Source organism: Cloeon dipterum, chromosome 3 (assembly GCF_949628265.1).
Source record: "Cloeon dipterum chromosome 3, ieCloDipt1.1, whole genome shotgun sequence".
Lineage (NCBI taxonomy): Eukaryota > Metazoa > Arthropoda > Insecta > Ephemeroptera > Baetidae > Cloeon > Cloeon dipterum.
Genome location: NC_088788.1, coordinates 35,644,960 through 35,671,474, shown reverse-complemented (window position 1 = coordinate 35,671,474; position 26,515 = coordinate 35,644,960). Strand labels below are relative to the sequence as shown.

The window sequence follows — 26,515 nt, the reverse complement described above, 5'->3', positions numbered from 1 at the left end:
AATGCAGAAATGTAACGGCTTTTGGTACACTTTTTTAATTGTTATTAAATCAAGCTTTATTAAGGCCATTTTAATTTGAGTTTGAATCAAAATTTCAAACGTCTTTTCCGGGAAATTGGCCTGCGAAAAACACGCACTAAAATTCAAATTTAATCAGCTCCCCGAATTTGAAAAGATTTTTGATCTAACACTCTAAGCAGCCGGATATTTTCAATTTCAAAATTGTTAGAATAAATCATACAGCATTCCAGTCGTAAAAAGGTTTCAAAATTCGAGAATTGTACGTCCAAAACTCGAAATCGGATCAATAGGTGCGTCCGCCTCGTCAGAAGCCCTATGAAATTGACCTGATAAGATTAGTTTAGGCATAAAAGAAGGTTCTCTGGCGTTGAATTAGGCGCAGAAGGGAACTAGACTGGAATTGATGGCATTAGCCACACTGAGATGAATCTAGACTTTTTTGTCCCACGTATGTGCTTTGACTAAATTTAAAAAAGAATATTGATCAAGCACACGATATATTCTCTTGCATTATGAAAGAAAGTAAAATTAATTTCCGGGTCTCCATTCCTGCTGGCAACGTGCTGGAGACTCGAGTGTCCATAAATTAAGTTCGCAGACATTTGCACGGGCACTTTTGCCGGCTCGTCTCCCTTTACGTCGTGTGTGGCGCCGACGACGAGCGGATTTGGAGACGGATGGCGGATGGCGGGGACAAGTCCATTCTCACCAACTTTGGTGAACTGCTGGTTCCCCCGCAAAAAGCGGCTCGATTCTCGCAAAACCGAAACCGACACGAGGCCCCGAATGTCGCGACAGAGGACGAAGGACGGCTACTGCTCGATTTTATAGCGACCTTGAGCAGGACCACCATCGATCTTTGCAGTTTATTGACGCGGAGAAGCACGTAAACAGGTCGTTGCTCTGGTGGGTGTCATTTTTGGAGCAGTAAAAATTGATGGACCATTGGATTTATGGTGGTAGGAAAACGGAAATTATTTTTATGTTAGTGTGGGCGTTGGGCGAACGTATTTCGAAATTTAGGGGAGACAAAACAACTGTAGCGAATTTCCTCCAGTTCCAAGAGAAAAGAATTTCTAAACAAAATCGCGAATAAACAAAACACGCCAGCAGCAGGCACTTGCCTTTATTCAACAGGATCCCCAAATATTTGCTGGATTCCTGCGCTGAATACTAATAAAAAGCCGAGCGAGCGAGAGGGAAATTCTCCCAGACCGCGTATCAGTATCAGCTGCGTGTGTGCGACTGTGCGCCGTGCTGGCGAAACAATTTTGCCTTTTTCATTTTATTATCACTCCGCCGGTGGAGTGGCCGTGTCGGGAAATAAATAAAACATCACCTACCTTGACTATTAGCGGCTTACGGTGCCAACGCGTGCACTGCAACTGCAATTTTCCTCGAGCCGGCGAGCTGGTCACATCTTCTGCCTGGCCCGAAACCAACCGCTGCCGAATTCCTTGGACGGTGGACGTGCGATGCAAACTGCGAAACGAGTGTGAGTGTGTGCACGAGGCGAGCGAGCGAGCGAGCGCCGCGCGTAATGCTAATGTAGACCAGCCGTCGCCGCGATTTTCCTCCTCCTCCACCTCCTCCGGCCCTTGTATTTTCCTCCCACCCCTGCCTGTTTCACTCTTTCATCAAGCGAGAGAGAGAGAGAGAGAGAGAGAGAGAGAGAGAGAGAGAGAGAGAGAGAGAGAGAGAGAGAGAGAGAGAGAGAGAGAGAGAGAGAGAGAGAGAACGGCCCTCCTCTTTTCTACCAAAAACTACCCTAAACGATCGATTTTACAAGGAGCCAGCAGCAGCAGCAGCAGCAGCCAGCCAGCCAGCCAGCCGGAGCTGCTTTATATTGCGGCGATGATGTACATACACGCTGCTCGCACACTCACACTCACACACACGGCAGTCACACTCGCGGTGTGTCGTCGGCGCAATCGATAAAATAATTTTGTCTATGCCATCTTCATAGCGTTTTATGAACTATGTGCGTGCGTTGACCGAGTTTCCAGTTTTACGCCTCCATCACTCAATGAAATCGGCGATTAAATAAATTACGAGTTTACCAGCCAGAGGCGTCGAGCTGTGCTTGTGCGCATCTTTTTGGTCAAATCACAAGCAAAACAAGGAAACAATGAGGCAGCAGCAGCAGGCGACTGTAGAGACATCTCTGCCAGACTGGCAGCGGGCTGGACTAAATCATCCCTGGGCCAAATTAATCTTTGTCGATTTTTTCGAGCACACCAATAAATTGATTCTTGAGGGTCGAATTAGGTAAAGTGGAAATTTTTTCCGACCAAAAAGTGCAGCGCGTCGTGCGAACTCTTTTTCCCGCCAAAACAATATGAATGTGAGAAGTGCGCATGCGTTAGAGCTGGCTGGATCTGACAAAGAAGTCATTTTGTACAGGCGGTCTCTCTGCAAGTGCTCAAATCAGCTCTGACGCATGCGCACTTCTCGCATATAGGTTCATATTTTTGGCGGGAAAAAGAGTTCGCATGTCGCGCTGGACTTTTTGGTCAGAAAAAATATCCATTTTACCCAATTCGACCCTCAAGAATCGATTGGTGTGCGCGGAAACTTCGTCAAAAACGGTCTTTAAGTTGGATATATAGGACCAATTTTCTGGTATTATGAAATAATTACAGTTTACACTGCAAGTCAGGGGTGAGAAAATGTCACTGCGCTGCAGTGAAAAAATCTCACCCCACCTCATGACACTGATGTGTGTTGCGAAAAACTCTCACCTTTGACACAGCGGCGGGATGAGATTTTCTCACCCCTGATTTGCAGTGCATGAATAAATCGAATAAATCAGAGACTCTATAAGAACTGGCGAGATGTGTAGCCCGGCAGAAACTGTAACTCAACCATAATAGAACTAGCAGTGCCGTCAATCTGACGCCCTGCACCGAGTCGTGCGGCTGTGTTTAAGCTTTTCCCTCAATTTGCATTCCGGGTCGCCTGCGCTTGAAACGAGTAGACAACCTGCTTGACGTGTGTGTCTAGCAGTTAAAGTAACACGAAATCTGACAGGGGCCCGCGTTTGGCGCTCTGATCGACACGCGGAGCTCAACAGCTGATCGGGTAAACACAACCATTCTTATCTTTCGCCGGCTCTCGTCTAACAATCAGGAAAGTGACTTTTTCTCTAGAAAATCATGCAAAGGTCCGTGAAAAGCAGAGCAGTTCGACAGGCCATTAATTTTTGTCGGTCCCAGCATAGTAAAGTGGCAAAAGAGAGGTGGGAACTCATGCAATTCATGCATTTTAATTCATACATTAATTCACAGTGAAACTCCGGCTGAATGGAAAGGTGTCGTTGGATTAGAAATTCACGCCCAAATCTCGACCAATTCAAAACTGTTCTCAAGATCCAGCACTGAATTTTCCTCGCCTGTCAATGAAAATGTCGCCCTGTTTGACGCAGCCACCCCCGGCACCCTGCCTGTATGTAAACATTCTACAGATTTTCCCTTCTAATTTCCCTCTGATTCAGGTGATTAATAAAGCTTGCGTGGAATCTGCACTTCTGACAGCCCTGGCCTTGCAGTGTAAAATAAATCCTGCTTCAACCTTTGACCGGAAACACTACTTCTACGCCGACATGCCTGTATATTCGTTTATTAATTTCGTCCGTGCTCAAAATAATACTATTTCTTCTTTAGGCCGGCTACCAAATCACCCAGCAGAGGAATGCTCTGGCCAACAATGGAGTGTTAAGGTTCTACGTCACTCCTCCTGATGGCAAACCGTATTTGAAGAGCTCCAAACTGAAGCAGCTCCAGCTTGAACAGGACAGTGGAAAATCTCTGCACGACATTGAAGGCAGAAAGTATTATTTTTATAAATATCAAATTGTCTTTCTAAAATTCATTTCTTCAAAGGATTTTGGTTGACCTCAATCGAGCCGGAATCGCATTGATGGAACTCGTTTTCGAACCCGATCTTTCTAATGGAGAAGAAGCCGCATCTCTCGTCAAAGAATTGGCTCTGATTTTTCGAAAACTGAAAACTTGCTCCTGCAAAATGGAAGGTATAGGTTTTTCTTAATGTTATTTTTTTCAATTAACTGTGATGATTTTGACAGAGGGTGCTCTGCGCGTGGACGCCAATGTTTCCGTCCAGAAGACAAACTCCACTACCTTGGGTCCGAGAACCGAGATAAAAAATATAAACAGCATTAGAGGCGTGGCAAACGCAATAAATTTTGAAATACAGAGGCAAATCGATGCGAACAAGCGTAATGAGAGGGTTGTCGTCGAAACCAGGGCGTACGATGCCCAAAACAAATCCACGGTGGCCATGAGAGACAAGGAAGAGAAACAGGTTTTGAATGGAGACTCAATTAATTCAGATTAAACAATCTGGGCGCAGGATTACAGGTTTATGCCAGAACCAAATTTGCCTCCGCTGAGACTCGCGGAGGGAGAGACTGGGGACAAGAAAATTGTGTCCATTGATACCATTCTAAAGCGCATCCCAGAACTGCCTGAGAAAGTTAGAGAAAAGCTCATGAAAGAGTTCGATCTGGTGCCCATTCAAGCCATCAATCTAGTTGTAAGTGGCGAAATACATAAAAAATTATGGACTCTAATTTAATTAAACCTTTATCCAGAACGATGAATTTCTCCTTGAATTATTTTACGAATTGTGTAACCAAATTGAAAAGCCTAATGGAAGGACCGTGTACGGAGTCATCATGATTGACCTGCTCGCATTACTCAAACAGAATGGCATCAGCTATGACAAAAAGTAAGAAAATGCATTAATAGGGCTGTGAAAATAAGACTGTTTTTTCGGGAAATAGTAAACTATTTTAGACTTGTTATTTCCTTCAAGAATAAAATAGCAAAAATGTCTACAGATTTTGAGTCGATTTAGATGGTGTCTGCAGAATTAGACGAATTTTAGTTTGGTTTAAATGGCCTAAAACTGCATGATTCGTGCTCATTGGATTGAAGCTCAGAAAAAATAGTCAGCCGTCCAAATTTCACAGCCATATCTCTAATTAAATGTGTCACAGTCCGATCTCAACTGGAAACCTGTTAGAGCTGTATCATTTGAAGCAGGAAAGGCTCATCAGTTCGCATGTAGTTTCAAAAGTGATGGACGCTTTGAATCAAGATCCAAGCAACTCGGCTCAAAAGGTCTGAAACTCTTCAGAAACAAACGTGTAGCTAATTATTTATCGGATAGATCGTGGAAGAAAACTCTTGGTTCCTCATCAATGACAGAGAGGTGATTTTGAAAGTGTGCACCGAAGTGGTAGCAGAAAATCAGAAGAAGGTGAGAGCCGTTCTAAAGGGCAAGAAGAATTCGTTTGGCTCCTTGATTTCCGCCGTTGACAAAAAATTTAATAACCAAGTGGACATGCAAATAGCGCGATCGATTATGGAAGAATTAATCGAGAAGGAGAGGAATAAATGAAACTTGTTTGGTTTTTAGACAAAATTCTCTTTTCGATTTTATTTGGCATCTTAATAGAAAAATCCAAACACATCAATTTTTCCAGTTAGAACACGACAAATTACACAAGTAGCAGCCGGAACGAGAATTAGGTCAAGCTTTTATTACGGTTGCCTGAGTATCATGAACATTCTTGGGTGATTGTAAATTAAATTTCAATAAATAATACAAGCTGATGTATTACATACACAAAAAGTTGTATTGAGCAAAGAATACGGCGACACCCAAGGAATTACCACTAAAAAGGAGCCGAGTTGGAAATCCAAATCAACAGGTACGCTTTTGCACAGCAGAATTAATATTTGAATCAATATATATATTGCTTTAAGTATTAAAATCTTTCGACGGAAAATAAATAGCGGCTGATATATAGCATAAAGCGACAAAAATGGAATGTGCACCCAAAACTCTCTCTCTCTCTCTCTCTCTCTTATCAAACAAAAACGTTTTCTAAAATGAATGCATTATTAATACTGACAGTGATCAGGTCAGCTTCCGCTTTTTGCTTTTACAAGTCTTCCTGTAGCCCTTGCCGAACCACCCTGGGTTCGCAGACTTTTTAGAGTTGGAGGTGCCTTCGTCCGAGTTTTCCTCCTCCTCGGAGCTCAGGTCGCTTAAAATGGCTTTCTCCGTCAACTCCTTCCTCAGGTAAAACTGGCACTCGGCCGAGGAAAAGCTTATCGAGCAAAAGTGACACTCAAACTTGCCGTCCTGCACGGCACAATAGTTGTGGTCCTGCTTGACGAACGCACCCTGTGACAGCAGCAACCCTGACCAGGGCAAGTACGTGGCATTGAGATCTGTGGAGAGCTCCCCGAGCGCCACCTTGGCCTCCTCCTTCACCACTCCCTGAGATTCATCGACTTCGCTTTTGATTGGCTCGGCTTGCAGAAAGGGCCTGCTGGTTGTGCGCAACTCGGAAGGGTGCAGCGGCGTGGCGTGCGAGAAGATTGGGTCTGCTAGCCGGTTGTACAACGGCACCGCGATCTTCAGGTGCGACATTACTTTCAGGAACACATCATCACATCGACCTGCAACAAAAAGTACAAATTAAATCTAACACAAGCTGATAAATCAGGTCACTGTTCACATTTTAAATTGCGTTTCTTGGAAAATCTGGGGAACAGGATTATGGGCCCCTCAGGGTGTTTCCTGGGGGGCCTGATGACTTCCAAGGGGTCGGATTAACATAATTTGGAAAGCTATCAATTTGGCCGTTCCGACGGCGTGCAGATCTTGCAAATCGAACCAATACAGAGCCCGTCAGTTTTTAAACGTTTCAGGGTTTCCAGTAAAAATTAAGAAAATTTTCCAGGGGCCAGGAAAAAGGTAAACTCCAGACAAAAAATTATCTCGGTTGACGCTCTATCTATATCAAACTGAACAACTGGTCACTCGCATTGTGGAGGATTCTTATCATTTAACGGCAGCAGTGCAGTAGAAGCGATAATATATTATGACGACGCGTGAAACTTTAGCCTGCGTGCATTTTATTTTTTATTTTTAATAATTCTCAGTCGAACGTGGCTTGCGACCGTTCTCAAAATGATTAGTGGAACGGCGACTAATGTCTGGTGGATATGCTACTTTCTAATTGTGGTTTTTGTCTGTCAGTATTACTTGATATACAAAGCGAGATTGGTGCTGACCTCGGAAATCGAGCAGATCAGGGTTGCTTTGGACAGTGCGGAGCTGAGCATTCAAGACATGGACAAAAAGGCGTCCGAGCCGATGCAGAAGATGCAAGAACTGCAGCAGAGAATAGGAAACGCGGAGAGAAAAGCAAACGACCTCCAATCAGATATTCGGAATCTGCAGCAGAGAATTGACACGGTGGAGAAAAACGCGACAAATAGTTCTAAACTGAACACTTTGGATCTTGATGAATTACTCATTGACCACGAAAAGCTGGAAAACTTTTTATCCAGCAAAATATCCCCAGGCAAGGATTTAAAAATGAGAGTTGCAATTAAGTCAAAATCTTTTCAGAGGTTATGAGTTTCTTCACGTATTCAACATTTGAAGGTGGAAACAAGTTTTAAGTTCAAAGAGTTGCAGTTGACAGTTTCTATTTTTAGCAATAAAATTGGACGAACTCGAAGGCGACAATCCTGAAGTTGTAACTCACGTAAAGAAATACATGATAATTCCGCCTCCAAATGCAGCAGTAAAATACGAGTCCAACCATTCTGCTGGATTGCAGCTCCAACACATATTTCAAAACAAAGCACGTTCAAAATTTAAATCAATTCAAAGTTCTAAACCCCGTTTTTAACAATCAGACAGGAGGATATTTCGTCGAGAGTGGGGCAAATGACGGACTGCATTCCTCCAAAACGGTGCAGCTGGAGAATGCCCTCGCGTGGACTGGCGCCCTTATTGAGCCTGACCCTGGCAATGTGCTGCTGGCAAGGGACAAGAAGAGAAACGCGTCTTTAATTCCAACCTGTTTGAGCACTTCGACAAAGCCAAAGCTCTCTGCTTTTAAAGCAGGACAAGGAGTGGTTTTAGACATTTCGGACAGCGATTTGATAGTTCATTGCATGCCGCTTCACTCCATTTTGCTCGCTCTGGACAAACCATCGATTGACTTTTTAAGCTTGAGCGTTGGAGGCGCTGAGCTGGACATTTTGAAAACTGTTCCCTTTGATAAATTTGATATCAAGGTAAGGTAATTTCATATATTTTAACGGTGAAAATTAATTTTGTTTAATATTAGGTGATCATGGTAAACTTTGAAAAGATCAGTGGCGGCGTGGAGGCTCTGCAGGGTTTCCTATCAAGCAACAATTACGTCATTTTTCCAACCATTCCTGCAGAGCAGGAGAAAGGTCAATGGGCAGAATTTCACCGTATTTTCGTCAAAAAAGGCAGTGGTTTTAAAGAGGAGTAAATAAGTTTGTTTGGAAACGAAAATTTGTAATTAAATATTCATTCATTTTGGGTGCTTGTAATGCTTCAAACTTTTTAGCCTTTCATTCCTTTGTTAATAGCCATAGTAAAATCAATATAATAATAATAAAATTCCCCCTTGTGGATTTTTCATTATTTCCTTAAAAAAATAATTACCATTTATCTTGAGAGTGGCTTGGTCGTCCTTTGGGGTCCACTGGAGGTTCACGATGTAGAGCAGCGGCCGTTTTTTCACTGGCATGTCCATGCACCACAACCACGGATACTTCTTCAAAACTTTCAAGCTCGAGCCCAAGCACAGAATGACGTCAGCTGTCCGGGCAGCGTTCGTGGTTGCGTGCCAATTGAGGGGCCACTGCAAGGAGCCCCTCTCGCCAAAGTGAACTATCGTGTCTTGCAGAGGCTCCCCGCACTTGTGGCACAGGCGGCCGGTTTTGTGGTTGAACCTGGCCGTCCGCTCTGTCACGTCGAACAATCGGAGGTATTCCCTGGGCGGCTTACAAGATCGGCAAACCTGGAAAGAAAATTGGAAATAAATCACCTGGATAATTAGAAATAGATTTTCATATTGACAAAACTCTCAAAGTGACAATATTTTCACTACCTCCAAGTACATATTGCCGTGAACCTCAGAAAGCGATTTCTTTGGCAGTCCTGACCGCAGGTGCAGTCCATCACAATTTTGAGAGACGATGTGCTTGAGCCTTCCGCAGTGGTACAGCTGGCTCAAGGCCATGTGCGTCAGCGTCGGCTCGGCCAGGCTGAGGTCGTGGTTGCCAACGTCCTTGCCCTGCTGCAGAAGGGTCCACACGCCGTTAGGCCCGCGGTAGTCTGGGATTCGGGCGGCTGTGCTGATGCCAGCTCCGGTGTAAACAACCAGGCTCGTCGATTTCTCGATTGCAGCCGCCAAGAGCCGGCATTTTTCCTCCAAGGTGTGAGGAGGGTCTTCCACTTCCTCCACTCTGGACTTGAGCTGCTGCTGTCGCTTGAGTCTGGAAATTTTTTTAAAATAAAAAATTTATAATGCGTTTGAGATATTATTATTGTAATACCTTTTGGAAACTTCGTCCGCAACCTCTGAGCAGCCTTGCAGCACGTCTTTTTCGTCCTGCGTTCTTTCTTCCTCCTCTTTTTGCAGTATTGCCGTAACCTGTGCACATTAAAGTCCCGTTTTAGCATAGCATAGAAATAAAATTTTACTAATTTGTCGAGGAAAGATCACCTTCTTGTAAAGCGCAGCACGCTCCTGCTTGAGCCACATAGTCTGCGCCTCCTCAACCCTTCTTCGAGAGTACTTGGCCTCCCTGTCACCATTATCGTCCATTATATTAACACAGTATCACTGAATCGCCAGGTGGAGAGCCATAGAAGCCATAGTTTGTGAATTCCACTGCACCAGGGTATGTACTTTTTGTTTTGTTTTGCATATCCACTTGTCGTGCCGCCCGCAGGTGGCAGCACCGGGATCCCTTGCTTACTTCTATGGCGCCGGCTTAATCAAGCTGATTAAGAAGTTCTGCGTGCTCTCACTGATGACGTGCGAGCGCTTTTTTCATCCAATCAGAGGCCGCCAACGTATTAAAAAATCTTTCCAGTTTCCCAGCATCGAGAATTTAGGAGGTAGGGGAAAAATGTGGAGTTGGCGTGCTCTGATTAGCTGAAAATAACGCTCGACCTGCCGATCGTGAGTGGTTGCGGCACTTGCAAGCGTGCTTATTCCCGTGCCTTGAAAGAGATGATGAAGTGAGTGGGGGCAGGCGTTGACGGCCGTCGTTCGTCAGCCGCCCAAGGCCACACACCTTTACGTCTCACCTTTGACGAATCGGCTTCAAACCAAAATAAATACTTTGGAGAGAAATTCTTTTCCCTTTTCTCCGCGGCTACGTGATGGTCGATTTAGCTGTGAGTTAGCACAATTTTTTTACTTAATTTGTTGGTGTCTTGGCGTCATTTAGATCACTCAAACTAGCGCTAAAAACCTGATTTTTTAACTCCCATTAAGGTTGCAAATCGTAGATTTCGCTAGATTGCTTCACTTTCTCATAGAGCCGACTGAGCATGAGCGAGTTAATCGTGACGATAGCGGAAAAGATTAAACAAGACACATTTTCGCAGGATGCGAGCAGCTACAGCAGCAACTTGGCCTCGTTAAATCCAGCCTCGCGGTAAAATTTTTGGCAACCTTTCACTCCGTCTAAGCCTTCATGTTAGCGTAGAAGAAGACCGAAAATGAAAACAATCTACGGAGTACTTTTCATTTCCTCCTGCTTACTGGGTCAAAGTGCAGGGGCAATCAACTTGAAGCAAGCTCGAGTAAGAAGACAAATTTTATTTTATACAAAATGATTTTTAATTTGAAATTTTTGTTTTTAGCAAAATCATGCAGGCACACCCATGACTGATGAACAAATCAAAAAAATTTCCGACATGGAAAACAACGCCAATTTCAAGGCACTGCTGGATCCAATCATGGTTCCCAGAGTTGTCGGCACCGAAAACCACGAAAAAGTTAAAAAGGTGATAAAAGTGAAATTAATTTACAGCCTTTGTTAAAAATGTTGATTCTTTCGCAGTACCTAATGGACACGATGCAAAATCTGGGCTGGCAAGTGGAGGAAGACGCCTTCAGCGCCAACACGCCGATTGGACGTCTCAAGTTCGGCAACGTCGTGGCCCGCTTGAACCCTCAGGCCGACCGATTCTTGACCCTAGCCTGTCACTACGATTCCAAATACACTAGAGAGGGCAGTTTCATCGGAGCGACCGATTCCGCCGTTCCGTGTGCGATGATGCTGCATTTGGCGGCTGCCCTCGACCAGTACTTGAAGAAAAACGCTGCGGCGCAGGTATTATTCCTTAATTTAATAGCAATTACTTAATTGTCATCCACGTCAGGTGGAACGTTCTTTGAAATTAAGGGGGAAAAGGGCAAGTAGAAAAAAGAAACTGCTCGGAGTTAAAAAGGTTTATTTAAAATATTTCTTGAATTAACCAAGCTCCTCTTGTTTCTTTGCAGAGTGATGTTAGTCTTAAATTTATTTTCTTCGACGGAGAAGAGGCGTTCAACGTCTGGGGACCAACCGACTCCATCTACGGCGCCAAGAACCTGGCCAGGAAATTGCAGAGAACAGCTTACCCACCAAACAACCGTGAAGGAACAACGCATTTGGACCGAATGGTGCTAATTACTCGCCAAATAACGTCGTGGCCAATAACTAACTGATCAAATTACGATTTAGGACATGTTGCTGCTGCTCGATCTGATTGGGGTGGAGTTTCCAAGCTTCTACAACTACTTTAAAGACACCGACCGCTGGTACAAGCGGCTTGTCAACGCTGAGGACAAACTGGCTAACATGAGACTGCTCGACCAGTACAGATACGGCTTTGACGGCTATCCCAAGCACCGCTACTTCAACTCCCAGTCCGTTTACGCTGGCATTGAAGACGATCATATTCCCTTTTTGAAGAGAGGTAAGGCTGCAGTGCAAAGGGAATAAGGAAATAAAACTAACAATTTTATTGAAGGTGTTCCTATTCTGCACCTGATACCGTCTCCTTTCCCTTCGGTGTGGCACAAGAATGGAGACAACTATTCTGCTCTCGACTTTGACACCATTGCGAATTTGAACAAGATTTTGAGAATTTTTGTAGCGGAGTACCTCTCTCTCGCTGTATGAGTTTGAGGAATTTAGCCTCAGATATTGTGATTTTGGTTTGTAAATAAAAAATATTGATATTTAGCATTCCAAAAATGTGTTTTATTTTATTTCTCGCAGAGATTGCAGCATAAGTTGATGTTTTGAAAACTGAAAGCGCGCGTATGCTTGCGCTTGAATACGCCTGCTCTTATTTATATTTAGCTTCTGCAGCGGCTCGCTCACTGCTTGATATCCTCTGCGGCTCTTTATTCTTTAATACGAGACAGGGCATCGAGCAGCACCTATTTTTAACTCGCGCTTGATACACACCCGCCAGCATACATTTATTCGGGCCGAAATGAACTTAAAAGAGGAAGATTTCAAATTGTTTGAGCGCCAGGTGGCAACGGGAGGCAAGCAGCAAAACGTGAGTTATCAGCGGTTCATCGAAATATGCCAAGATATCGCCGGGGAGGAGATCGGCCAGGAGTTCGAAAAGCTGCTCGCCGCCGCGTCCGGCAAGGACAAACTGGCGCAGGCGGAAACCTTCCGCAAGCTGGGAAACGACTTGCTGAATCTGCGGAAGTACCACAAGGCTGTCGAGTTTTACACGAGGAGCGTCGTTTGGGCTCCCAAGGGTTCGAGCGCGTGCGGACAAGCTTACGCAAACCGCAGCGCCGTCCTCGAGCTCATGGGCTATTACCAAGAGTGCATTCAAGACGTGCAAAGAGCCGTGCAAAACGACTACCCGCAAATGCTGACGTTCAAACTGTTCGTCCGACAGGCCAAGTGCCACAAGGAACTCAAAAATCTGAACGCGGCAAAGGCCAGTTTGGAAAAGGCAAAGAGTTGCATCAAGGAACTCAAACTGCCCGAAGAGAAGAAAACGCAGCTGTCTTCGAGCGTTGAAAAAGAGTTCAATGAGAGCTTGGAGCCCAAAGCGAGGCGTCTCGTCGAAATTTATCCTGACCCACCGCTCCTGAGCTACGGCAAGAACAAGGAGGCGCCAAGTTTGTCAAATGCGGTGTCCATATCGCACGACGCAAATTTCGGCAGGCATTTGACAGCTGCCAGAGACATCCAAGCAGGTAAAAATTAACCTTTAAAACATTCCTTGTTCGCGCAAAGTGGATTGCTTCAGGGCGAGAATTGAAAATTATTTGAATTGCTGGATGCAATAAGCAGTTGATCTATAAACAATTTGCAAAAAATCAAAAGAGGAATTTTCTAGAGTAAAAATTTAAATTTTCCAAAATTTGCAGCGCTAGACCACATTATCTTAGCAGATTTCGATTCCTCTCCTCGAGATCTCTCGAAACTTTTTAGGGATCTCTTTGTTTTGAAATAAAATAGGATTTCAAATAAGGTGAGTCCTCGCCATTTGAAAGGCATGCTAACTTTGCAGCCACTTTTCTCAAAATTTAATGATAAAATGCAACATGCATTAATTTTTAAGGATCTTGCAGCATCAATCCTCTTTAATAGTGAGATACATGTTAAAACGAATTGGTGAAAAAGACCCCGCAGTTGGAAGAAGTGGAAATTTTCAACTAATTTGTAAAATTTAAAAATTAGGCAAGGCGGAGATCAAAAACAGAATAGCAAAATTTTTGCCAACTCCATGCTTCCACCCCCGGGGTCAGGAAGTTGGCCTCAACCCCCTAATCATGACTTAAAAATAGTGAAAATTAATTATTTTCAATCAAATTGGGGTCAAATTTGCTCGAAATCTGCTCTAAACATGCCCTTTATAAACAATCTTGATTTGCAGGGTTTTTTTTCAAATTTGATAACGAATTTCTCAAAAAATTCCAAAAATATATTGAATTTTATTTTTGGTATATATTTACCACGTGTTTGAGCCACATTTTGACTATTTTGGATTTTCAAAATTAAAATAAAATCGATCTACATTTTGGTGGTCAAAAACTGCAAACTTTGTGCTCCTGTAAAATAGTCAATTTTTGGAATTTTGGCTGCATATATATGGGTGCATATATATAGGATTACTAGTTCAACCCCTCCAGCAAATTGCGTCCAAATCTGAGGACGCATCGACCCTTGATTTTTACGATATGTTACGACTGTTAATTGTTTATTTATTTCCAGGTGATTATGTGCTGGTTGAACAACCGTACGCTGCAGTTCTGGCTCCCGAGTGCATTACTACTCATTGCAGCCACTGCATGAGGAGAAGCTACTCGCTGGTTCCATGTGAAAACTGCGACTGGGTAAACTAGATCAATTAATTAATTGGTGCGGAATCATTTCTAAATTCAAATTCCAGGCTCTGTTCTGCAGCGAAAAGTGCCAAGAGATTGCCTATGAAAAATATCACAAGGAAGAGTGCGCCGTTTCCAGCAAGTGTTTCAAAGTGATTGACGAAATGAATCTGCAGCGGAGCTGTCATTTCATTCGAATTGTTTCTACGTTCGGACTGAAAAACGTGTTGGATTTCTTGAGCAAGTCTACCGAAGAGAATCGTGATGCGAGGACCAACGGATTTAGCGCTGATGGCATTTACAAGTCTGACGCATTCGAATCGATTTTTAACCTCGTGACAAACCTTGAGCAGCTCCCTTTACTAATGGTTTACGCGGCTTGCACCATTTCCATCAAACTGGTTAAATGTTTCAACGTTAACGACCCGGTTTTAGAAAGCAAACTGGCGGCTTATTGCTTGAAAAACTTGGTAGCGCTGAAAAACAACGCTCACGAAATCACGCACACGCACTTGGGTGGGCCCAACAGGGTGCGTTACGAGGTGGTCGGAGGCGGCATTTTCTCCTGCTCGTCCCTGTGCAACCACTCATGCAATCCAAACGTCTTCCGCACCAATTACGGAACCGCAAACGTGATCCAAGCAATCAGGCACATTAGGAAAGGGGAGCAAATTTTTGACTCGTACAAAGAACACTTTGCATTTGACGTGAAAGCAGAGCGGCAGAGTTACCTGCTCGACCATTACCACTTCAGGTGCACGTGCGAGGCGTGCGAAAATAATTGGGGACTCGTGCAAACGCTGCCGATCCACCCTCAGTTCAGCCTTTCGAAAGACAAGAAAATCAAGAGCCTGTACGATCAGATGATAACCGCGACTTTCGCGTGCGCGGATAACGAGATGCCAGTAACCGACAGCAACGTCAATATATTCCTCAAGGTGATTAATACTTTAAGCAACAGCGGCAGCAAAGCGCTTTTGACTCAAACCATGCAGGGCGCGCAAGAAGACTTGAAAAACTACTTTAAAAGTAGAGGAAATTGCATCATGTAAATAAGAGTTTTGTTTTATTTTAAATAAATTTGGTCTACGTTACGCCGAGAATGGTTTTCATCAATTCCTGGTCGTGGCACAATATTTTGTAGTACCTCAGCGCTTTTTCAGAGAGCAACGCGTTATCACAGTCACTGATGCAGCTTTGAAAGAGGCGGCCCAGGGTCAGCTGGCACTCACCAGGGTCCTTCAGGAAGAGTCTCACGGTGCCCACGAGCAAAAACATTCTGAAAGAGAATCACGCGTTAAAAACGTGTAATATAAGTGAGTTTCATTTTACTTTGTATCAAATTGAAGCTGGTTGTAATTGTTGACTAAGTGCTCCAAAACGTAGGGCGCAGTTGGAAGAAGTTCTCCGTACAATCCTAAAAGATGAGGTGCAACCGCCGGAATGGTTTCTGGCTTGAACAGATCGATTCTGTCCACAACCTTCTCGAGAAGGGCCGATATTTCAGACCTTGGAATGCCTTCCATGCTGAATGTTTCTAGTCCGACCAAGCAATTCCTGAGCAAGTCTGGATCGCTGGTTTCTAAGAGTTGAAGAAGAACGGCCAGGCACTTGCTTGAGGTCGCCTAGAAGAAATTAATAATTTAAAAGGAGAACACAGCTATATTTGTCAGAAATAAACTATATTTCCCTACCTCCAAGTTTGATCTGATTTTGCAGATGCAACGCACAGCCTGAGAGCCACAGCTTTTATCATAGCAGAAAGGGGTGACAGCAGCCAAAATATCATCCGCCTCCGTTTCCTTGCAGGTGATTGCGATGAGCGACAGTTTTTTAACCTTCACTGAAGGCGACTCCGCAATTCTCGGCATCAGGTCGGTCGTCGGCAAGTTTTTCAGCCAGGCTTTCCCTCTTTCAGAGAGCAAAAATTTGAGGACGGTCGAGGCTGTCGACTCGGCAGCACTGGACAAGTACGCGATCAATCCTGGGCTAGACCTTTCCACAAGTTGGTCGATCAAATGGGCGTAATTGTCCTCGATCAAGTCCAAGAACAGATTGATGCAGTTCACGTTGACAGCAGGGCATTGCGAGTGAACCAAATACGGGTCGATCAGGGAAAGCTCTTCAAAGACCTCGTCTTCTTCTTTGGGCTTGTACTTGGCAACTGCCTGCAGGACGGACGCCAGCTGGACAGGAGGATAATGCTCCAGCCTCCTTAAAAGGTGCTTTGCCATCGCCTTGGTCACGATTATGCCGCCCTCCTCGGCCAACAGAAAATCCAGTGCCAAAATCGCTGCCGTTGACACCTGATCAGATTTTTTTATTGAATAAAAGTTGGAGATGAAAATAACGTTAAACGCACTCGTGGGTCAGAGTCTCGGACGAGAGAGTAGAGAATGTTAATGAGGCCCTGTTCGGAGGCAGCTTGCGGGGTGTGGCTGTGCAAAGATTTGCACCCGTTGACGGCTGCCAGGCGGACTTTCGGGTGCGAATCGGAAAGCGATGCATGAACAGCTCCAGGGACGTGCTCCACGAATTCTGGAATCGCGCAGAGGGTAGTTATCCCTAAGCACTTGATTTCAGGATTTGGATCGGAGCAGTCGTGGAGAACCGTGTTGACTGCGAGAACAGCAGCTTGTGGATGATTTTTACACACTCTGGAAAATAGACTGATAAAATGTACATAATTGTTGATGGAATATATACCTAGGAAGAATATGATGGACAGCCTTTTTTACCGAGAGATCGACGTTTGGCAACAATTTCATGACGGGGCCAATCAAACATGTTGTGTCCTCTTTGCCTGCAGTGGCTTCTACCAGCTGAAATTGGTGTCAATTTGAAATGCGTTTATAATACAGCCAACAAACTCACCTGAGCCAGCAGGACTCTCCCTTCATCCGACTTTGGATCGAAGTTTAAACTCAATATTGCTTTTGCAATCGCTTCCATATTTCATTAAGTAGTGCTTTGCATGCAGATTAAAAATCACTCCCCGAATCGATTTAAAGCATTTTACAAGAAGTGTAATTTGCTCAATCAACTCTGGGAATGACTGAACTGTTACATAATAATTATAGATTTGTTTACATTGATCTACCAACAGCTGTGTAATGATTCCAGCATGGTGTGCGTAGTGGGAATATGGCCAACCTGACAAAATTCACACACAGACTGGCAGTTTAAAAATGTTCAAAACTACTAAAATATTTGAGGAAAATCTTTTTAAGCTTTATTTGAAACACTATTTAAAAATTAGGAAAAAGGTAAAAATTTCCTATGTTGCCGTTTAGACTTTTGAGAAAATCTGCTCGAAAGTTCGGCTCTAATCTCTTTTACCACACGATTTATTTTCACAATTTAGGGAATTTTTACTTAAAATGTAATGGACAGATCGCTTATTTGGAGGAGGACCTTTAAAAAACTGAAAAGGAACCAGTTACACACACCAAAAACACTATGTTGGGATTTTATTATTTTTAAAAGAAACGCCTTTTTAATTAAATTTTAATGAATTAAGATCTGAAATATATTAAATTTGACTAAAATCGCTTCATTATTTCCACTGCTAGCAATCAGAGATTTTGCCAGTTATAAACGTTTATAATCAGTGCCGACGAAATAATATCAATTTTGAAAAGGATATGCTGCAAAAAAACACCAGAAAATGCTTGTTGTCAAATGCATGAGAAATCATCCCTTTTATTTAGGATTCAGTTGAAGCCAAAATTGATCTAAAAGTAGCACACTGTTAATTTTTGATTAAATTGCGGTTGCAAATTTAGTAATAAAATGCTTTTAAAATGGTGAGGACTCTATGTTTCCTTACTTGAAATCTTATTTTATTTCACAACAAAGAGTTTCCCCGAAAAGTGTCATATATATTATACACTGAATAGATCGTCTTGACGAGAGGAATAGAAGTTGCCAAGAAAATGTGTTAATGTGGTCAAGCGATGGAACTTTAGGAGTAAATTCAAAAATTACAAATTTTACTTTAGCCCAAAAAGGTCCTTTTTTGATTGTTTCAAATTTTAGAACATCCAAAAATTCAAATAATTTCCAGAATTTAATTTTAAGAGAGAGAGAGAGAGAGAGAGAGAGAGAGAGAGAGAATAAAGTAAACTTGTGATTTTTGGTCCACTTTAAGACACTGAACAAAAAAATGTAAAATGTTCCAAATGTTCATAGAGTGAGCTAGGCTAAAAGTCTCTTTTTATTTTTAATTTTCCCATTCGCATTACTTGTTAGGGAACAGGCACATAATTTGGCCAGTTGATGATCTCATCATAAAGAGCATTTCCAGGGCACTCTGTGCTCACCGCCTGTCTGTGGCCCATGAGCCCGAAGTTTGGGTAGAGGTAGCCTTGCTCAACGCCGCACTCGTTGAGCAATTTGGCCGCGTCCAAGGCGATGTCGTAGGGCGCGTAGTCGTTGAAAGTGCCGATGAAACAGACGCCGATGCTGATTGAGCTGAAGCCGGGCGTGTGCGAGCCGATCGCCTGCCAGCCCCTGCCCTCGTAGACGCGGCCGTCTTCCCCGACCAGAAAATTTAAGCCGATGTCGGACCAGCCGTTGACGTCCATGTGCTCGTCCTGCATTCCACGAATCAAGGCGGCGCACGTGTCCAGGTCGTAGCAGGATTCGGACACGGCGTGGTGGATCACCACGTAAGGAATGGGAAGCGGTTGGTAGGAAACGCTGTACGGCGGACGAGCGCCCCAATCGGCCCTCGGTACGATTTCAGGGCAGGCTAGGAATAAAATTTCAATAAAATATACCGACGATTTGAATAAAAAAAGGAGTAAAAATATTTTAAAGATAAATAAAGAGGACTAAATGGGCATAAGGTCACAAAAACAACATGACACTTTATGACAAAATATTCGATAATACGGTTGTGTATATCACCTCGCCATACAAGGTGCCATTTAAAAAAATATAGGGTTTGGATTCCTCTCTGCAAGCCCGATATTGAACTGAAACCAAATATCTCTATGTCCTAGATCAAAAAGGGTAACTTGATGTAATTAAAATTTTGGAAATTAGCTCATTTTTGGAATTTGGCTTGATGTTCTCCGTGATATTTTTGAACTTGTGTGAAAATTCCAGGGTGGTATTTTTGTTTCATTTTCAAGAAATAACTTCAAAACTAGAATAATACATATTTTTTTGCAAATACTGTAAATTCCCAAATCACCAGATATTTAAAGAACTGCACACTGTTAGACTCGTCTTGACCCCCCTTGACAAGCTGAAAGATTTTTAGGGGTGCTCAACCCCTTCCAACCTCCTTTCTATATAATTTTTATTAGCAAAAATGCGCTAATAAGAATGATTCTTCAAGAAGAGTTTTGTCCTTTAGCCCCGTGAAAGTTGGTTAATTACATTTGCTAACTCCTCTTTTGAAATGTGGTTCTGCCAAAATGAACAATTTCTGCTTACCACCAAAGGTGCCAGCAATGAAAAGAGCAAAGACAGCAGCAACCTTCATTTTTACTGAATATCTTTGTGCAGAATCCAACAGAGAAGTGCCGTGCGCACCAAAAATTGGCGTAGCTATAGTGCTCATCATAATCTAGAGAGATATATATGCGCCTCTTCTAAACAGAATCGTGCGTTATATATATATATGTGTTGAAACAGGTCTCATATATATGAAATAATAGCCACTTCAAAAACGATTTCATGTTTTTATTGCCCACTTGAACAGAAGATGTTTACAACATCTTGTAAAGGATTAGTGCGCTGCGATTGGAAATTTCGAGAGAGATAAGGTGAAGCGGCGCGCTCTACTTACATATATGTAATCTCAAACAAATGAATTAATCAAGAAGTGGTATAATATGATTTGGAAAAAATAGCTTCTTGTTGAAGTAAAAATAAATGTACCATTTATATTAAATTTGTAACGTGCAAAATAGCTGCAAGACAAAATATTAAATACCTATTTTGCTGAGATAAATACAAAATAGAATTGCATCAAATAAATAGGAAAGATAAAAAATCAATGAATGAGATTTTTTAATTCCAGATGCTCTTCAACTGAACATTTTAGATGATATTTTTCCATTGCAGCTGATTTGTCAAATAATTAAAAAATGTTGATTATAAATTTATTCCCTTTGAAATCATATAATTTTGAAAAAACCTGTTCATTGTCGAAATTGTGAAAACTTATTGTTGAATTGCAGGTATTAGAAACTTTGTAAAAAAATCCTTTAATAAAAATGAGGGAAAATCTAAAAAATTCCTAGCCTGTGCCGCATAAATTTATGATGAAATCGGCTGACAGGTTTGCTTGTTAATCAACCTCCGTACTGCAAGACCATGGTTTTTCACAATATAGAGAATATTTCCTCAAAATTCACACGCTATTGGATTGCTCGTGACGAGTGGGAACGAAATCACGCAAAAATCATTTGTTTTCAGAAATTTGGAAAATTATCTGTTTTTGTACTGCTACTTTTTTGCACAGTAAATAAATCCATTTGTACATATTTTATGTGACGGGGAAAATTTAAAAGCTGGATGCTGGCGTATTCTAACCTTTTCAAGAAAGCAGTAAGTTTTTTCTTACGTTGTATTTAAATTTGCAAGAAGTAAACTGAGGCCATAAATGACAAAATTAATATTGAAACGGGTTTTAATTTAAAAAAATGTCCTACCGATTTGAGGATGATTTCTTTTTATTAAATTGATTCATCAATCTACACCAGTTATAAAATATCACATTTAATTTTGCACATTGGTTTGAGAGGTGTTTAAGGGTTGGGTTCCCAGTCGGGCCAGGACTGGATGAGCGAATAGAGAGCATCTCCTGGGCAGTCGGTGCTGACAGCCTGACGGTGGCCGATGGTCATGTGAGCAAGCTGGATCCAACGGTCGTCCATTCCGCACTGGATCAACTGCCGGACAGGGTCAACCAGAGTGCTGCTGGGAGCCGAGGCTGCATTTTGCAGTTAGAGAAAATTATATTTAAACTCATTTTTGGAGAAATGTGACTCACAAATATAGCTGCCGATGAAGCAGATGCCGATGGACTGGCTGTTGTAGCCGGGAGCGTGGGCGCCGACCTTGTCCCAGCCGCGGCCCTCGTAGATGTTGCCGTCACCTCCGACCAGGAAGTTGTAGCCGATGTCCGACCAGCCGTTGGTGTCCATGTGGTAGTCCTGGAAGCCCTGCACCATCGAGGAGCAAGAGGACTGGGTGGAGCACTCTCCAGATTCAGAGTGGTGGATCACCACGTAGGGCACGGGGTTGCTCAAGTACGTGATGCTGTTGGGAGGGCGCGCGCCCCACGAAGCGCGAGACACGATGTTCGGGCATGCTGTGCGAAATCAAATCAAAATTTTTGAATAAATCAGTAGAGTCCTTCGGTAGGTTTTTTTGAAATCGTACCAGCAAGTGCAGAGGCCACGCAGGCAAGAACGATGACAGCAGTTTTCATCCTGAACAAAATAGCTAGGTAAATTGCTAACTCTCAAGTCAGCTCTGTACGTATTTATACTCATCATTTTTTGAGGTGCCGTGTGCAGTTTTGGGGACAAATGATAAAAAAATCTTGACACTCACACACGAGATCACCATCTGCCAAACATTAAAAATTATTGATTGATAACATTGTTTACTGCGATAATGTAAATTAGGTACTGTTGTTTATATCTGTAAATTATTTAATATTTGATCTTAATTATACTAAAGCGGCAGTATCGAAGAGCCAAATGTGCAGGAAAATTATGAAAGGGATGAATTTTTCGAATTTTTTTCCATTTTTCCTACCAAAATGTTTTCAGACAATTACATTTTCGATACAATTGTTATCATTTTTACTATAACTTTTAATGGTGTGCGGGACTTTGTTAAATAATTTCGTGTTCAAACTGTTTCCCTTGTCAATATTTCTCAATAATTTATAAAAAGGTTTTTCAGCTTGAATTTGCATGGTGTATTTATTTCGAAATGGATACCATTATTAGACATTAGACAGTCTGCAAATTCTTCACATAGATCGCAAAAGACATGAAATAGTTCTTCTAGGATCTAGCAAAATTAATAATTTTACCGTTGTTACATTTTTTTATCGATTTACACTAGATAAAATACATAAAATAGAAAATCCATGAATTCGACCTGGTCCCGGTAAAATCGCGCAACTTTCAACAACCAAACGCGAATTTCCTTGTTGCAAGAAAAGGTCAACAATCAATTCGACAGTGAAAATTTGGGTGTTTGTTGAACGTTGCTGCGCAATTTCTACCGGGACCAGGACGAATTTCTGTTTGCTTTGCAATTTTCCCCCCTTTCCATCGCGCCATTCGGTTGCATAAAGTAGGCGTGGCACTACCCAGCACTTCCAGGCCGACCAGATTGTTTGTGTTTTTGTTTAGATTTCAAGCGGCTGAAACTGTGCGGCGTTACTACACGCCTGCTTGTGCCCTGCATTCGCTAATTGTCTAGAATTATTTAACACACTTAAATGGCTCCGACACTGCAGCCGCAAAATGCACAGCCAGACAAGCGGCCCATGGCCCCGCCGGGTGCTCGAGGTGCTCCTCACGACAGAAGGCAAGTTTCTTACTCGATCTTATTCGAATTAAAACCGAATACATAATTTTGTGTTTCTTCTGTAGAACCGAGCTGGTGTGCCGAGTCAAATACTGCAACACGCTGCCAGACATCCCTTTCGATCCGAAATTCGTCATGTACCCTTTCGACTCGAGAAGGTTTATTCAGAACAATCCGACGTCCCTCGAGAGGACCTACAAGTACGAAGTGTTGGCCGAGCACGATCTCGGCGTCACCATCGATCTGATCAACAGCGACGCTTATGCCATAGACCAAGACGCGGTTCTCGACCCGACCGACGAAAAACTGCTCGAGGAGGAACTGTCCACGCCGCACGATGCCAACAGGTATATGTTCACACTAGCCTGCTAATTCAGCTTCCGTTCTCACCATTTACTCGCAGGAAAACAAAGCACTCCAAGAGCGTATCCTGGCTCAGGAGGACCGAATACATTTCCACCGAGCAGACGAGGTTTCAGCCTCAAACCATGGAGAAGGTCGAGGCGAAAGTCGGTTACTCGGTCAAGAAAGCGTTCAAGGTATTGAATTCCTAGCTGTTATTGAGCATGGATTAAATTTGCTAATGCAGGACGAGACTTTGTACATGGACAGAGACAGTCAGGTGGCTGCGATCGAAAAAACCTTCACCGACTCCAAGATTCCCATCGAGAAACACTACAGCAAACCAAACGTGGTTCCAGTCGAAATTCTTCCAATTTATCCAGACTTCAAAGTAACTGAGTCTCAATCCAACGAGTCCTCAAATTAATTAAAAACATTTTCAGATGTGGAAATACGCGTGCGCTCAAGTCATATTCGACTCGGACCCTGCTCCGGTTGGCCGATCGGTGCCAGCGCAAATTGAAGAAATGTCTCAGGCTATGATCAGGTTTGCTGTTTGTTGCAATTGTTTCCGGAGGACAATCACGTAATTCGTCTCATTTTCAGAGGTGTAATGGACGAGAGTGGAGAGCAGTTTGTCGCCTACTTCCTGCCACTCGAAGAAACGCTGATTAAACGGAAACAAGATCAAAGCATTGGCGTCGACTGGGACGACGAGGCCAATGACTACACCTACAAGATGGCCAGGGAGTACAACTGGACCGTCAAGAGCAAGGCCACCAAGGGTTATGAAGAAAATTACTTCTTGGTTGTACGAGAAGATGGAGTTTACTACAACGAGCTGGAAACAAGGTAATAACAAATCGTTCGGGCTGGTATATAATAATTACCAGGGCTCACCCAAAGCCAAAAATATTATTTTGTAAATATATCATTGATCTTCATGTCAAATTAATTAATTCTTGCTCAAAAAGGGTTCGATTGAACAAGAGGAGGCAGAAGCAGGGAGGCGTGACGAACACCAAGCTGCTAGTGCATCACCGGCCTTTGAACGAGATCGAGCACCAAACACAAAGAGTGAGAGAAAAGGCGCTAGAAACCGTATGCGAAGAGGAGGAGGATGAGCCGATGGCCGAGGACGACGACCAAGAAAACAAGCAATCAGGTTTGAACTCTGGCATTTTGAAAACAACCAACGCAACTCACTTTTCCCTTCCAACAGACGCTGAAGAGGGCGGCGAGAAAAACGATGAGAAAATGGAAACAGACGGCGAAAAGTCTGGCGAAGAGAGCAACAAAAGCAATTCTGACAAAGGTAATGGCTCACATAAGTAATGTATTTTCCCAATAAATATAAAAAATGACCAGAAGGGAGTGGCAATGAGGCCAGTGAAAACGAAGCAAGTGAGGGTGAGGGGAGTAAGAAGGCTTCTGACGCTGAAAGCGGCGACGAGGAAGCGAGCAAAAAGGGCACGCCCGCAGCTTCTCCCCAGGGCTCCAAGGCGTCCTCAAGCAGCAGCAGCAGCTCAAGTGGTTCGGAATCTGATTCTGACTAATTTAGTTATAGGCATATATGTGTATAATAAAAAAATTGACATTCGATTTCAATGACTTTATTTCAATTCTTATTATCAGGAATTTAATTTGATTTGATTCTACTAAAACGGTCTGAACCTCCTAGACTGTCGAAGCTGGGCAATTCTTTTCTTGTCCTCTTCAAACTTGTGCCGCAGCTCGGCAAGATCTGCAAGAGGAAAATGGTCAAAACGTTAAAACAAAACCATTACACTATTTTCTTACGGTTCATTTTAGATTCCCTTATTTGGAAGGTGTAAAAGTTGAGCAGCTCCTTCTTTGCCTTCTTTTTGCTTTCTTTCTGCAAAACCCTCTGCTCGACGCTCTCCTTTCTGGCCAATCCAGGTTTCCTTACTTTCTTTGTAACTGTGAACCAGCCGTCCTCGTCAGCCTGACCCTCGGACTGCTTCAAATTGTCAGCTTCTTCCTTAGCTTTCTCATCGAATTTCCTCATGAAGTCGTCAATGTCGGCTTGGAGGTCAGCAACGGCGGTAATTTGTTCATCATACGCCGCATTCCATCCTTCATTAGAATAAAATTAATAAATTTGGTCCTTTGTTGTTTCAACTGATCATCTTACTCTGCACAGCTGAGGGAGGCGCTTTGTCTTGCTTTCCGAAAAGCACTTTTGGCGTTTTCCATTTCAATTTTAAGACAGCCTCCAAAGATGAACTTTTCTCGAAAACCACATAGGCAACTTTATAGCCCTAAAAATTCAAATCGAATGAGATGCAAAAGAGGACGGTCATTAACGCAATACATACTTTGACAGGCTCGGATTTTTTGAAGAAATTAGAGGTTTCTTCTTCTGGAACAGAAGCAGTCGGCTTCTTGTGGAAGAAAACTTTGGAGACTGTACCAAACTCTCCAAACAACTTTTGAAAGCAGTCCTACACAATTTAATTTAGTTATTCCAGTTAAACTACATAATTATATTGTAATAATTGTTTACCTCTGTAAAGAAGGCCGGAACGTTGATTACAAACAGTGTTCGTCCGACTGGTTTCCCTGTTGTCTTTACACGCACGGAATGCTCTTTGCAGTAAAGCCAGTGGCTGGCACCGCTCGATTCTTTGTATTTCACGGGAATAGCTGTAAGATCAGTTTAACAATCTCCTGACGATCAATAATAACGAATAATATTACCTAGAAAACCACAAATTTGTGTTGCGGATGAGGCCATGCTTGCGTTTGTTAAAAACAAATTGATTTTAGCTGTCTTAAACTGAGCTGAGGTCAGCTGAGGTAAACACATCAACATCAACAAAGACACGAGGACTACGAGGAGCAGCAAGGATATTTTGCTGCTTCTTAATTCCACCGCACGAGGTCTCTGTCTATGATTTTGGGGGAAGGGAGAGATTTATAAAAATTGGCGCAGTGGGAAATATTGCGGCTAGCTAAAAGCATAAACGCAATGAATTTGATGATGAATTTAACAGTTTAAGATGACGTACGTGTAAAGTGGTATTAAGTGCAGTGTTCTAAAAATTGTACATGGAATATTCAGCCATAATAATAGAAAAGTTTATTTGAATTTGAGGGGATCAGCCTATCATGCGCAGACGGAAACTAATCTGATGTTCGCACTCGCTTGTATTTCACGTATTTTATTAAAAGCAATATTATAAATTTATTTGAAATATAAGGGTTATCTCGTCGAACGTATTTAATTCTTTTGTATACAAACGCGACGATCTTTATTAAAGTGAAGTTATAACTATTACGGAGAAAACAAGAGAGCGGACGTCGCAGTTCAAGCTTTCTAAG

At 42.8% G+C, this 26,515-nt stretch overlaps 11 protein-coding genes across 13 annotated transcripts in view; 5 read left to right on the top strand and 6 right to left on the bottom strand.

Moving 5' to 3' along the window:
- ckn (CRK like proto-oncogene, adaptor protein) overlaps nt 1-1,521 on the bottom strand; it is a 121,106-nt gene extending 119,585 nt beyond the window's left edge. The window contains exon 1 of the mRNA XM_065483555.1: nt 1,365-1,521. The gene's annotated coding sequence lies outside the window, so the exon portion shown is untranslated. The remainder of the gene's footprint in view (nt 1-1,364) is intronic.
- A 1,482-nt stretch (nt 1,522-3,003) lies between these two features.
- Nucleotides 3,004-5,469, top strand: GatB (glutamyl-tRNA(Gln) amidotransferase subunit B, mitochondrial). Its single transcript, XM_065483558.1, has 10 exons — nt 3,004-3,259; nt 3,309-3,465; nt 3,515-3,628; nt 3,684-3,850; nt 3,903-4,051; nt 4,106-4,344; nt 4,393-4,575; nt 4,634-4,770; nt 5,042-5,165; nt 5,215-5,469. The coding sequence occupies exons 1-10, from the start codon at nt 3,177-3,179 to the stop codon at nt 5,443-5,445; spliced, it is 1,584 nt and encodes a 527-aa protein (XP_065339630.1). The 5' UTR covers nt 3,004-3,176; the 3' UTR covers nt 5,446-5,469.
- Nucleotides 5,470-5,967: 498 nt separating this feature from the next.
- Sirt7 (sirtuin 7) lies at nt 5,968-9,867 on the bottom strand. Its single transcript, XM_065483560.1, has 5 exons — nt 9,620-9,867; nt 9,450-9,547; nt 9,002-9,389; nt 8,554-8,911; nt 5,968-6,515 (listed from the first exon to the last, which is right to left on the bottom strand). The coding sequence occupies exons 1-5, from the start codon at nt 9,719-9,721 to the stop codon at nt 5,968-5,970; spliced, it is 1,494 nt and encodes a 497-aa protein (XP_065339632.1). The 5' UTR covers nt 9,722-9,867.
- Nucleotides 7,001-8,474, top strand: LOC135939272 (protein Star-like). Its single transcript, XM_065483564.1, has 4 exons — nt 7,001-7,509; nt 7,563-7,711; nt 7,767-8,150; nt 8,204-8,474. Exons 1-4 carry the CDS (start codon nt 7,479-7,481, stop codon nt 8,375-8,377), a joined length of 738 nt encoding a protein of 245 aa, XP_065339636.1. The 5' UTR covers nt 7,001-7,478; the 3' UTR covers nt 8,378-8,474.
- A 636-nt stretch (nt 9,868-10,503) lies between the features above and the next one.
- LOC135939267 (AP-4 complex subunit beta-1-like) lies at nt 10,504-17,340 on the bottom strand. Its single transcript, XM_065483557.1, has 6 exons — nt 17,135-17,340; nt 16,967-17,082; nt 16,623-16,917; nt 15,955-16,566; nt 15,593-15,885; nt 10,504-15,539 (listed from the first exon to the last, which is right to left on the bottom strand). Exons 1-6 carry the CDS (start codon nt 17,210-17,212, stop codon nt 15,347-15,349), a joined length of 1,587 nt encoding a protein of 528 aa, XP_065339629.1. The 5' UTR covers nt 17,213-17,340; the 3' UTR covers nt 10,504-15,346.
- Nucleotides 10,569-12,152, top strand: isoQC (iso Glutaminyl cyclase). Of its 2 annotated transcripts, XM_065483561.1 has the most exons (7): nt 10,569-10,710; nt 10,771-10,914; nt 10,971-11,243; nt 11,293-11,361; nt 11,414-11,575; nt 11,637-11,871; nt 11,926-12,152. In XM_065483561.1, the coding sequence occupies exons 1-7, from the start codon at nt 10,627-10,629 to the stop codon at nt 12,075-12,077; spliced, it is 1,119 nt and encodes a 372-aa protein (XP_065339633.1). In that variant the 5' UTR covers nt 10,569-10,626; the 3' UTR covers nt 12,078-12,152. The 2 variants fall into 2 exon arrangements, with proteins under 2 accessions (XP_065339633.1, XP_065339634.1); XM_065483562.1 differs by lacking the exon at nt 11,293-11,361.
- LOC135939266 (SET and MYND domain-containing protein 4-like) lies at nt 12,397-15,354 on the top strand. Its single transcript, XM_065483556.1, has 3 exons — nt 12,397-13,126; nt 14,148-14,269; nt 14,326-15,354. Exons 1-3 carry the CDS (start codon nt 12,397-12,399, stop codon nt 15,310-15,312), a joined length of 1,839 nt encoding a protein of 612 aa, XP_065339628.1. The 3' UTR covers nt 15,313-15,354.
- A 1,057-nt stretch (nt 17,341-18,397) lies between the features above and the next one.
- Nucleotides 18,398-19,836, bottom strand: LOC135939689 (peptidoglycan recognition protein-like). The gene is made up of 2 exons (XM_065484198.1): nt 19,706-19,836; nt 18,398-19,013 (listed from the first exon to the last, which is right to left on the bottom strand). Exons 1-2 carry the CDS (start codon nt 19,833-19,835, stop codon nt 18,508-18,510), a joined length of 636 nt encoding a protein of 211 aa, XP_065340270.1. The 5' UTR covers nt 19,836; the 3' UTR covers nt 18,398-18,507.
- Nucleotides 19,837-20,928: 1,092 nt separating this feature from the next.
- Nucleotides 20,929-21,798, bottom strand: LOC135939690 (peptidoglycan-recognition protein SC2-like). Its single transcript, XM_065484199.1, has 3 exons — nt 21,662-21,798; nt 21,270-21,590; nt 20,929-21,209 (listed from the first exon to the last, which is right to left on the bottom strand). The coding sequence occupies exons 1-3, from the start codon at nt 21,708-21,710 to the stop codon at nt 21,025-21,027; spliced, it is 555 nt and encodes a 184-aa protein (XP_065340271.1). The 5' UTR covers nt 21,711-21,798; the 3' UTR covers nt 20,929-21,024.
- An 837-nt stretch (nt 21,799-22,635) lies between these two features.
- atms (RNA polymerase II-associated factor 1-like protein antimeros) lies at nt 22,636-24,778 on the top strand. Of its 2 annotated transcripts, none has more exons than XM_065484196.1 (9): nt 22,636-22,828; nt 22,894-23,175; nt 23,232-23,367; nt 23,418-23,561; nt 23,614-23,717; nt 23,777-24,022; nt 24,145-24,335; nt 24,393-24,485; nt 24,542-24,778. In XM_065484196.1, exons 1-9 carry the CDS (start codon nt 22,740-22,742, stop codon nt 24,724-24,726), a joined length of 1,470 nt encoding a protein of 489 aa, XP_065340268.1. In that variant the 5' UTR covers nt 22,636-22,739; the 3' UTR covers nt 24,727-24,778. The 2 variants fall into 2 exon arrangements, with proteins under 2 accessions (XP_065340268.1, XP_065340267.1); XM_065484195.1 differs by having other exon boundaries at nt 22,638-22,828; nt 24,539-24,778.
- On the bottom strand, nt 24,768-26,035 carry LOC135939688 (ribosomal RNA-processing protein 7 homolog A). Its single transcript, XM_065484197.1, has 6 exons — nt 25,892-26,035; nt 25,698-25,837; nt 25,510-25,635; nt 25,326-25,452; nt 24,971-25,267; nt 24,768-24,914 (listed from the first exon to the last, which is right to left on the bottom strand). Exons 1-6 carry the CDS (start codon nt 26,004-26,006, stop codon nt 24,829-24,831), a joined length of 891 nt encoding a protein of 296 aa, XP_065340269.1. The 5' UTR covers nt 26,007-26,035; the 3' UTR covers nt 24,768-24,828.
- Between the last annotated feature and the right edge of the window lie 480 nt (nt 26,036-26,515).